Source organism: Mytilus californianus, unplaced genomic scaffold (assembly GCF_021869535.1).
Source record: "Mytilus californianus isolate M0D057914Y unplaced genomic scaffold, xbMytCali1.0.p SCAF_4, whole genome shotgun sequence".
Classification (NCBI taxonomy): domain Eukaryota; kingdom Metazoa; phylum Mollusca; class Bivalvia; order Mytilida; family Mytilidae; genus Mytilus; species Mytilus californianus.
Window position 1 is genome coordinate 79,623,937 of NW_026262690.1, and position 12,928 is coordinate 79,636,864.

At 32.6% G+C, this 12,928-nt stretch overlaps 1 protein-coding gene across 1 annotated transcript; it reads right to left on the reverse strand.

Moving 5' to 3' along the window:
* Window positions 1–576: 576 nt before the first annotated feature.
* LOC127738593 (uncharacterized) lies at window positions 577–10,023 on the reverse strand. The gene is made up of 2 exons (XM_052249915.1): window positions 6,230–10,023; window positions 577–2,346 (listed from the first exon to the last, which is right to left on the reverse strand). The coding sequence occupies exon 2, from the start codon at window positions 2,342–2,344 to the stop codon at window positions 632–634; it is 1,713 nt and encodes a 570-aa protein (XP_052105875.1). The 5' UTR covers window positions 2,345–2,346; window positions 6,230–10,023; the 3' UTR covers window positions 577–631.
* Between the last annotated feature and the right edge of the window lie 2,905 nt (window positions 10,024–12,928).

Here is a 12,928-nt window from a genome sequence, read left to right on the forward strand (position 1 = left end):
ACTTAATCATAAGTCCCTTATGACAGCAGTGCTGATTATCAATTATAAAAAATTAATTTGTCGAATAATTCGTGCAATACAGCATTATGTTTTTTCAACCACTCACTCAACTTGGAAGGAAGTGACGATGCCCCTAAACGCGCGAGTGATGTTCACTAAAACCAAAGTTTTTGACGGAAATGCAACGAACTTGAAATTTGTCTTTTGTCTGCTTCTTTGTAGTAGGAATTATATAAAATCTTTTTTAGACTGTCTGGTTGATTAATTGTTGCTTGCTTAACATGACAATGAATGGTGGTAATCATGGGCGGCCTTCATTAATTTCAAAAGTAACAACTAGCAGTTATGTCGATTTTTTGTCAATTACTAGCTCTTAGTATTATCGTTATAATTGGATTTTTCTTTATAAATTATATAATATACAAGAACTACATGTCAGACCAAAGAGTGAAAATGCATGTGGTGTTTTGAATATCTAATCACTAATTTCTACAAAGACAACAATTTTCTTACATAACTAAATATAGGTGATATTTTATCATCTAATGGATATATATGAACAACTGAAATAGTAATAATTGTTTTTCAAGCTATAATTACAGGAACAAATAATCGTCAAAATAGTATAAATTCAAAATGGAAAAATCCTTATACGTTTTCCGTTATCCATCGTTATGGCAAACTTTTTAAACTTCAAGCTCAAGTTGAAATGAGCCGGATTAACAATATCACGTTGAATCAAAATTGATCTACGTTGAGTTGTTATATTTAGTTTATAAACCGTATTTGTGCTTTTTTCAAGCAATAATAGTTCGTCACCGGCAATATGCAGAACGCTACAACCTACCGTTAAATCAAGACTTGAATAACACTTTGATGTATTCCATCCTCTTTCATTTGAAATGTAGTGAATGTCATTGACACTATTGTCTGTGTAAAAAAACCTTTTCCAACCGTCAAAATCTAAATCAATAATGGAGTCTGGAAGCCTAAATTCAGATAAAATCGTACCATTGAATTCAATGGAAAATAACCATATACCAAGGTTAGCCTCCGCAAATAGAAATATGTTATCACCTTTGCAAGATATCCAATTTATTTTTATAACATGAAATAAATACTTTGGATGCTGCAGTGAAATCGTTCTGCACACTCTTTGAAGTTTCATATCAATTACCGTGATCGCATTATCTCTCATTTTTGACACCAGTAGGGCAAAGTTATCATACATGGAAATTGAACCCGCATTGAAGTTGATATCTTGGGTTGTTTCTGATAATTTTATCTGGCTAGACTTACAGGTATGCAAATCAAATATTCGAAGACAATGGATTCTTAGATTTCTTGAAATTTCAGAAGGAACACATGCCTCAACAACGATATGGCCGTCTTCAGTGAAACAAAAGGCACCTAATGTAGAGTTATTGCCGGCTTTGAGCTCCTGATACGGAGGAGGAGGACGCTGACTAGGTCTTTCAACGTTCATTTGTGATTGTTTGCATGCATTGTCCGAAACGGTGGTGACAGGGATAGTATTGGGTGTCGCTTTCTCGTTCATTTTTTCGAAAAGTTTATCGATGTTTTTCGTATCTTCAGGAGGCAAAACGTCCAATGGTATTGTTATCAAGTCTCTTTTTATCTGACTGATCTGATTTTCACTTGTGATTTGTATGGTATCAAGATACTTTACTGCATGGAATATATTGCTTTCAGAGGAACTACTTTCTAGCATACATAACCAGTCCTTATTTTCTTGCAGGCTTTGTTTTAAGTACTTCAACTGTTCGCTATTATCTGCATTTTGTACTACTATTTTTTCGTACTCTTGGTTGAGGTTGTTTTCAATTTGCATTAAGTGCTCTTTAAAGCACTTGAGAAATTCCTTTAAATGGTTATTTGCTACCTCTTTTTCTGTTCTTATTTTGGACAATTGCTGCTCATTTTCGATTTGTGTCTTTTCGAGAATATTTGTGAATTTCGTCATTCTTTCTTTCAGGTCAGTAATTGCAGCGCTGTCTTTTACGCCCTCTGCAGCCTTTCCTATTTCCACTATTTTATTGCATTTTCTATGGTTTTCCGATAAACATTCGTGACAAATTAATTCATCATGTCCTACACAAAACAGAATAAGTTTTTTATTCAGATGTGAACAACAGCTTTTAGGTATATTTTTTCTAAAAGAGGGAGCATCTTTTATCGAAATGACATCATGTGCAACCACAAATCGTCTGTGTGCTTTACCGCAACTTCGACAAACAACTTCACTACAATCATTACACCAAAGGGCCGCTACTTCTTCTTCATTTTCTCTAAGACAACATTGGCATAGCTCAAAACCAGCCATAACTGAAATGAAATCATCCTATTTTCCATTCATCATGCTTCTTATGAATTTTACAGTTTGTTGTACTATTAAACCAATGTACAATGTTGAGGGGCTGTTAAGGGTTTGCATAAATATTTTAAAAACCCTGCCATATTTTGAATGTGCCTGTCCCGAGTCAGAAGCATGAAATTCAGTGATTGTCGTTGGTTGCTGTATATCATATTTGTTTTTCGTTTTTTGTCTTGTACATAAATCATGCCGTTGTTTTTCTTGTTTGAATTGTTTTACATTTGGTCATGTAAGGGCTTTTTATAGCTTACTATAAGATACGGGTTTTGCTCATTGTAACAACAAACAACACAACTTTATTTGATCACTCAGACACATAACATACGTGTAACAAGAGGAATACAATATTTACTTGTATACAAAAATATGTAAACAATACAAAACAATGGTGGGTATGAAAAATAAAAAAAAGAATACATTATTATACAATCAATTCAAAAAATGTTTATATGTTGAAGGCTCTAGGAGGACCTTTTTGTCTCATCAATTCTACCACATATTCTTATTTTGATATTTTTAAACTAATAGTTAAGGACTATTCGTTGGTTCATGTATTCTAGTATGCAATAAAAAGACATACATGATGATAACTTACCATTAAAAAGTATGCATTTAATAGGCACATAAAGAACTAATACCAGTCTAAAAATTTGGAATTCTGTCTTAAACACGTTTAAACTGTAAACTTTAAGATTATCCAGTATTGAATTTCCATAAAAAAAGATATCTTGTATCCGCCAATGACACAGTAATACCAAAGAAAAAAAAACAGGCATTTTCAACGGTTCGAAGACATTTAGTAGTATTTTAATTTCAGAGGCAAATAATGAATACTTAATATGTTAGAAAAACTTAAATACTGAAAGAGATATAATTCACTTTGAAACATTTTATTTCGTTGACTTTAAAAGTTGTTACCATGGCAGCAGTTCTAGTCATGCTTTGAAACAAGTTCTATGTGAAGAAATTCTGTTTTTTTAGCGGTATATAATCATAATTTACTATATATTTCATAGTATGTCCAAGACACGTGAGGATTATAATGTTCATATAGATACGACTAGAGTAATACCGTATTAGTAAAAGGTCTTGTATAAATTTTGTATAACTTACTTCTTAAAACGTATTTCTCATTTATGACTAACACCTAATGTTACCAACCACCAGAAGATTGTTTTTCATGACCGACACGATGACTATTGACTCCATTTCCACCCCTATTGGGTTTACATTGCTTTTGCTAATATTTTGTGTGTTAGATGTGTAACATGTTTTGATTTTCAGTGTCTATATATAATGTACTGTGTAATGTACAGTTCAAATTTTCGAATTTGGTTATGTTTCAGTCGAAAGTACCGATTTTATTTGAAATGTTGTTATGTCTTTTCTTTTAAAAGACAATAACATTAACACTTAAAAGAGGGACGAAAGATACCAGAGGGACAGTCAAACTCATAGATCGAAAACAAACTGACAACGCCATGGCGTTAATTTTGGTGCGACGGAAGCGTAATCTGGATATTCATCTACCATTTTTACCAGACGCTGTGGTATGGAATAAGGCTTGTGGACAAGTTTGTAAGGTTAGCACTCTTTATTCACATTTATTTTTTCATACGACAGCTATGATTTTGTACCTTATAATCGCTATAACGTGCACAAAATGTCTAACAAGATGAGTGTGGCTGGAATGGAATGTCTTAATTTTAAGCATATATTTTTTTTCAGAATCATGGTAAATAATGAATAGATCTATTTGACGTTGTAAAACTTATTGCAGAAAAACCCTAAATTTTAATTGTAGATTCCATAGATCGATAAGATTTTTGAAGGATCGAATACATTGGATGATGAAATCAGTATTGTCAAGGTACGGCAAGCACACCATAGCTTGAAAATGAATGAGGCATTAGGCGTTTACAAAGTTATAAACAAACTTGTAAGCAATAGCAAAGCGTTACCTGTGTTTTCATATGAGTTTTTTTTAAGATCTGGACGTTAAAGGTGTTATATGTCATATCCCAAAGTCTTCAACGTGTATTTCTCGTGATCTGAACTGATTTGGAAAACTTTGGTTTTTTAAGGTATTAACTCTATTGTCGTACTTTGAAAAATATAACATGCCGAACATAACATTTCATGTAACATAGAGATTGCTTTTGCGGGAAGAATGGAGCACTATTGACTAAATAATCTTCCTTAATATGCATTGGAAGACCAGACAATGCAAGCATTGCCCCCAATCGCGCATTTGCATTCGGCTTTGAGAGTTCCTGATGAAGGTAAATCCAGAAAAGCGCTTCGGACGCATGACATTTATAACGTATTGTTTTAATTTTTTTCAGACTTCCGCAGAGTATACTATTTTATTGTTCGTTACGTTTTATTTTTGGATTTGAAGGTGTTGGTACTAAAAAACAATCTTAAGCGTTAACAAACTTTGTTTTCCCATAAATAAGTTTTGAATACTGCACGCGAATAAATTGCCCTAAGACGGACGGTTTAACAAGACAGCTTAATTCGAATTGTTCCCTGTGCTCTTTCATATTTACATGCTATATATTTCTATCCTCTTAATTTGAAATTTGATTTTTTGCTGAGAAAAAGTTTAGGTCATGTTGTATGCTGACGACATAGTGATATTAAAAATGTCCTAACATGAACTGCAAACTTTATTGGATTCATTGAAATTATAGTGCGGCAACAATGAAATGCCAGTGAATAAAAACAAGCCAAATTTCATATATTTCGCCGGATCCTGATCTTATCTTGGACTCTTGGTGACGGACCATATGAATTATCTGATGATGGGAAACATGTTGCAGCTATCATCAATCTAGTTTCAGGACAGTTAATCTCGTCAAATAAAGCGATTGTTTTCTTTCGTTTTGTAATTTTCCAAAACTATATTTCAACGGTTTGAGCTACAGTATAGGGAGATATAGAATATATGTTTTAACTCAGGACAGAACAAGGCTTATCGATTTTTTCAATGGTTGTGGGTCAATACACTCAAAACAGAGCGACAGAGGTTGATGTCCGGATGGATACCAGTAAATATGAAACAATGGAACAGTGGATATAACAAGTTGTGCAGACTAATATTTTTGACCACGCTCAAAAAAATTCAAGTGGCCAGAAGCTTGTAGCATGAACGTATGAAGATGTAAAAACTGGTAGTATAGAATTCGACAGAAAATTTAATAGACAGTTATAATGAACATTAAGGGCGCAGACACTGTGGACAAACTTTGGTTAAAAATTGTTTTCATGAAAAACTTTTATTAAACTTTTTTTTTAGGAAAATTGAAATGTTGAAAAAAATAACGGACCTACAGATCTTTTATAGGTTCAAAGCCGTAAAAAAAATATCGGCTTGATATAGTCCAATAACAGCACATATGATTGTTTAATAATATTGTATTGAATAATATTTTACGTTGATCTTGACAATAAACTGCCAGTCATAACTTTATTGTGTAAACTGAACGCAAAATATGGTTGTAGATTTGTTACCTGCATGCAGATCTATATACGTTCTGTTGTGCAGTTCGAGCAACACTACGGGTGGCACATGTGGGGCCGGATCTGCTTACCCTTCCGGAGCACCCCTGGTTTTTGGTGGGTTTCGTGTTGCTCAGTCTTTAGTATTCTATGTTGTATTTTGGGTACAGTTGTATGTCTTTTATTCAATTTCACTTTTTTTTTTGCCATGTCATTGCCAGTTTATTTTCGACTTATTCGTTTGAATGTCACTTTGGTATCTGTCGCCTGAGCCCTCTCTTTGACTGGGTTAATTTTCTTTACTCCGAAATATAGTAATGGTCTACTTACCTATCTCGCGAAATACTTTCTTTTTTTATTCCTTTTCTAAATCCATATCAAGTTTACCATCTCCATGTTTTCATAATTTGTTTTATTTCATTGTCAAGTATATACTTAACACCACAACAATGACTATAATATTTCACACGAAAAAATATTTTATTGATGTATAGACTATACATTTATATCTGACAATTAGAATATATTGTTTCGTTTCATCTGATTTAAGATAATTATGTACTTAATACTTTGTATGAACAGTATAAGAATAGTAAAGGGTTTTTCTATTCAAGATCCCGGTACATGCAGATCTTCGAACCAAAGTTAAATGACATTCATACAAAATTGTTACTTCGAGACAATGTATATCATACACTACATTTACTGACCCAAACTAACCTGTTTTAATGTTTTTAAAATAGCTTCTAATGCCAACATAGACCGAATTTGGTTTTAAAACATCAACAAATGTGAAGTTTTTTTTTTCAATCGGCTAATCAATACAATAATATATGAACCAGTTTGATTCATCTGAAAAAGCATAGAAATAAAAAAAAATCGTGAACATGCGTAAAATATATTCCAACACCTCTCGAGGATTTCAACCTAAATGATAAGAAAACTCATTAATTTAACTCTCTGAACCCTCTATGGAATGTATTGTATTAAAGCGTTTATAAAGAAGTAGCTTTGAAAATTAGTTGGAAAAAAAACAACTGGAAACCTATACCCACCCTATCATTACCGCATTCACAAATATGATGTTAAGTTTTTATAATGTTATATGTGATAAGTCAGGATGAGAAAACGAAAGGTGAAAAAGAACATGGTTTCCGATAAATGCATCATTCTGCTTTGAATAAAACATTATTTCTATATTGTTGTCCGTGGTCGTATATTTGTTGTAATGTGTGGTTTAATATTTAAAGAAATCTGAAATTGCTTTCCTGTTTGAAACCATCGTGATATCATAAACATTTTTTGTAGACAATATTTTTCTTTATATTGGGGAAATCTATTGTGATATCGTTATAAATAAATAAATATAAGTTCTTAAAATAATACTTCCAGTCATAATTTAAAATAACTCTTGAAAACTGGATTTCGAATTAAAAGTATAAAGCCTTTTAACGATTAAAAAATAAAAAAAATATGGTCGCATGGCATGCATACACACCGCGTACATAAAAAAACTCATATTACCATACCAATGATAATTTATGTCAACACATAAGTGACAAAGATATTCCTGATTTTTTACTCATAAGTTTTGTCACCACAAAACATTTTGATGTTTAAACAAATAGGGATGTCAACGAGTACTCGAATACTCGAGTATCGCTCGTTATACATAGTACCGAGCATCGCATACCAAAATGATACTTGAATATTCGGTTTCCTGTTAGGACATTGTACCCTTCTTTCCATAAAATTGATTTTCTAATGAATGCCCCTGATTGGCTATAGTAGTCACTGATTAATTATACTTAAAATACGTTTCGTATTTTTTGGTAAATTGTTGTATAAAACCTCTCAAATACTCCATATGGAAATAGTCACGATAACACTAATATGAACGAAGAGATAAAGAACGTTACGCGATTTTGCACACGATAGCGTCAGCGTATGCATGCTGTAAAGCTGTTTTAGAATACCAACTCGGAAAAACAGTCTCAACTTTCCCTGCTCTTAACGAAAAGATATAACTAAAAAAATGTTTGATGTCTTTGGATAGCATAACTTTGGATTTCCTCACGGTCATCTCACTTATAATTCGGAATGCTACAGTGATATTATAGTTTTCTTTTCAAGACCTGCAACCCCCAGGGGTGACTGGGAATAGAAATATGGTCACCATTGGTCTTCCTCCGACCGGCGGTAAAACCCTCGCTAAAGTGGGGCGTCCGTTTGGCTGTGCGGGATGTACAAGTTCGCAGTCACGTCCGGTCAGAATGGGGACGTTAAATCCGATGCCTCGTGTAAAGAGAGTGTAACGTTCTTTGCACGTTAAGAACCCTTGCATCAACTCTTTGAGTGGTCCGTAGGTGGCCTGTTGGAAGGCTAAATTTCTGTCCTTATCCAATTTACCCTCATTTTCCCGTGGCAGTCCAAATTTCCCCGACCTTATCCCGGACGGCCTCTATTACAGGACCTACCTATTGTATTTATTGTTAATTTGTTCTCGTCCTGAATATGCATGAAATATTTGCCACTGGACGTTAAGCAACCAACAATCAATCAATCAATCAAGACCTGCATTTACCTCTGTAAGCAAATTTGTATATTATTTTTCTATAGGGTGATTGGTGCCTATTACTTGAGCACGATATGATATAAGATATGATCTGTTTAATAGATTTGATAATGTAAACATTTGCAAAACAAGTCAAAGATAGATTTAGTGGGTCAGCATATTCGTCAAGTATAAGCAACATAAATAGATGAACATAATTTTTTTTTATCTATTGTCAACGGATACGTTTGATTTGTTGGGAAAATAAAACTGTTTCCTTTTCTCTTGTTTGTCATAATGAAAACCATTCGAGCTATTTTAGAAGCAGGAGTTGCTTAAACTTCTGGATAATCTTGGCTCATCTCTAGTTTTTGGCTTGATTATTGTTGCTCAATATTCAAATTTACAGCGTTTTATCTATCATTTTCGACACATAATGTTATATATTTTATAACATTTGATTATTTTCAAGTTTCATTTATTTGAAATCTACCGTATGTCACGTCACAATGAATGGAGAATCTATTATGTTCAAGGTCCATATAATCCAATGCATTAACTTTGTATATCTAGAAATACCCAGCTTACAAAAATATTAAACAAAAAAATATAATGCCCGACTCTAAATCGTTGCATTATCAAAATAAAATGATCAGATCATGGTATTGTTATGCCTTTGTTAACATCAAATGAGGACTAATGTAAGCTTTAAATAGTCATTAAATCTGCTTGTGAGACCTTGGCATGTTTAACACGATGAATGAGAGTTCAGTTGTTTAAAGTATTTTTTAAAGTTATACCCAAATTAACAGGCAATATATAACAAGAGGACACTCAAAACTAAAAAGTCGAAGAGAAATTGACAACGCCATGACAAAAATAATCGAAAAGACGACGAAAAGACAAATAAGTCTACAAAACACTACATAGAAAACTGAAGATTCAGTAACACGAACTCCTCCAAAAATGGGGGTGATCTCAGGTGCTCTGGAATGGAAGACATATCCTACTCAACCAAATCATACATACTATAACTAGTATATAAAAGATCCAGCAAGATAAGACATACTTAAATACTGGCAGATAATAACTTTTCACAATTTTATAATCTAAATGTATTAAATATGATAATATAGAGCATTTTGATAGGATTGATATTACAACATAGCTATAGGAATTATAATGTATTAGATAATCGAAATTGGGAATGCACTAAAGAGACAACAATCCGACCAAAGAGCAGAAACAGCCCAGTACTGCATGGAATATATTGCTTTCTGAAGAATTATCTTCTAACATACATAACCAGTCCATATTTTCTTGTAGATTTTTCCTCAAGTAAATGAACTGTTCTGCATTTTCTTTACTTTGTTTTTCTATTTTTTCGTATTTTGTGTTCAGATTATTTTCAATTTGTAGTAAATGATATCTGAAGTGCTGGAGAAATTCATTTATATGGTCAACAGCGTTTTCTTTTTCCGTGCTGATTTTAGACAATTGCTGCTCGTTTTCGATTTGTGTCTTTTCGAGAATATTTGTCAATTTCTTCATTCTATCCTTCAGGTCAGTAATTGCAGCACTGTCTTTGACGCCTACTGCAGCATTTTCTATTTCCAATATAATTTTGCATTTTCTATGATATTCTGTTAAACATTCATGACAAATTAACTTATCATGTCCAACGCAAAACAGAATAATTTTTTTATTCTCATGTGAAATACAATTTTTGGGTATATTTTTTTCTACAAGCGGGAGCGTATTTTATCGATATGACATCATGGGCACTAGCAAATTTTCTGTGAACTTTACCGCAACTTTGACAAACAGATTCACTACAGTCATTACACCATAGATCTGCAACCACTTCTTCATTATCTCTATAACAACCCTGGCATAGCTCATCACCATCCATGACTGAAAAATAATCATTGTATCGTGTTTTTTAACACATAGCTTAAGATTTGTTTGTGGTTCATTTACGCAATTTGAGCTGCCTGATCCCCCCAACTGTTATCACGTTAACCAATTATTACTTTTGAGATGCTCACACAATTTTGTCAATATGACGGAACTATAAACAACTATCATACAAGTGGGAAGTTTAGCTAGCTATAAAACCAGGTTTAGCCCACCATTTGTTTTTTGGAAAATGCCTATGTTTCTTTTTTTATTATTCTTTTTATTTGAGAGTCACTTATGAGCCTTTTGTAGACGTCTGTCAAACGCAATTTTAATCCTGGTATCTATGATGAGTTTATTAGTTGCTATAGTCGAGCATTTGGATTTGTCAGGTTTTATGGACTTTCCCTTTTTTTATTTACCTTGAAGTTTGTTACTTTTGATCAGACCTTTTTATTCGGATATAAAATAGGTAATATGATTAGTGCTCATAAAGGTATGTATTTTAAGTTAATAAAAGAACTTAAATCCCATTCTTAATTTCTAAAACTCTGTCATACACATGAAGTACCATACAACATTAAAATAAATGAATAATAAAGCTAATAAAGCGCTTTCCTGGATATACCTTTATTGGGATCGTTCAAACCCGGAAATTTGAAAGCAAAGGATTTGTAGATGCTTGAAACTTTATTGAGAATGGAAATCAATTGAAGAATTTCTTTATTTCTTTTCTTAATATACGTTTGCCTCTTGTTGAAATCATTTTTTTCAACATTAGTTGTTCGGCAATTATAGGATTGAACCTAAAGGCGATGTTAAGTATACGTCAACCAAACGACATACAAAATCAAAAGCCAGGCATCAAACACTGATCATAAGAAAAACGGTCAGTTTACAAAGTGATTATCTCCTCAAATGAACGCTTAATCCTTTTTTAATTACAAACCAAGGATATGATTATTTGTTAATATTAAAAATTGTCATTCGTACGCTACTTAAACTATATGGTGTAGTAACATGGTTTTCATCTGCGACGAATTCTATGCAACTGGCATACAAGTGAGAGGTCAAGCTATCTATACAACCGGGTTTATTCTACCATTGTCTACATAAGGAAATACCTGTGCCAAGTCAGGAATTCGACAGTTATTTTCCATTCGTTTGATGTGTTTAAGCTTTTGATTTTGCTATTTGATAAAGGTTTAGAATTTTCCTTGGAGTTCGGTATTTAACTATTTTCAAAACTTTTAACGCGATTAAAATTGCATCTGTACGAAAAAATGCTCAATGCCAAATAATCTTAATTTTTTGGACAAATGCATTAAATTCCCTTTACTATGGTCTGTTTTTATTTTGCATCGCAGTCGAAATTCAAGACATATTGAAATTCTTACATATCGGTTCTGGTTAGTTGCCTTATAATGGGGTTAAGGTTCTGTTGAGTAGAATGAGATATATCATTTGGAACCTGTTCCGGACAGTAGAAGATATCAAGTATAGATTATAAGGAATAAAATTAGAGTATTGATATTCAAGACGCAATCAGAAATTATTACATCATATTTGATTTTGGTTGCATATTGTTGGACGAGTGCTGAAATGTTTATTATCTTCACGTATTCCCTTTGCTTTTTATTGATCTGCATTATACATGATTTGTTGTGTATGTATTATATTTATAATTTACCACCAGTCTTAGTAGTTATATACGAAACGATAAATAGCTCTGTTCACTGATGCGTTAAGTCATTTGTGATGGATAAATAATTATTAGGTATGTATTTGTTATTTTTTAACTATCATCTTATACAATATAAAATATTGGTCATAAACCTAATTGCAAAAAGAACAACACAATACGCAAGTAAATAACGTCACCAATGTGTATGTAACCGTAAAAAAACGGTAACTATAAAGCATCAATTTATGTTTATCCTCAAATTTACCCTTCTACTATATAAATACAGTTTGACATAAAGCGATAAACGTAGACTAAACATTTATAGTCGGCTGGTATCCTGCTTCTGTAGTGAGCGATAAGTTATATTCAAATTACTGTTTACGTCCCAGTTCAACGGTGCGCGTTTAAGTCTTGTTTATTTCGCTAAAAAAACCCAAAAAAACCGATACCTTTAAAGAGGCATAAGCTTCGAGATATGAAAAAAAAAGAATATGATTTAGTTTGGTTCAATCATTAATAAAAGTGAAATAATAATTCGCTTTTAGTAGCCAATTTGGTTCAATTTTATCAAAATAAGCAAAGAAACATCGCTGATGAATTATTTAGTTGCAAGTGAATAATTCGACCTCATTGAATCCGTATGCATATGACCTTCAATTTAGTCCATTAGCTAGAGATTGGCTACGCATGTTTTAGTCGTGTTCAGATATTAAAAGGAAAAGAATGTCAACATTGAAAGTGAAACAAAAATGAACCATTTCGTTGACTGGTTCGATCCACAACAAATCATTCTTATACAAGTAAAAACGATAATTAACTTAATTTTTAACCTATAACATGAAATCAAACAGACATAGAAAAATCCAATTGCACAACGTCGCTATCTATTTAT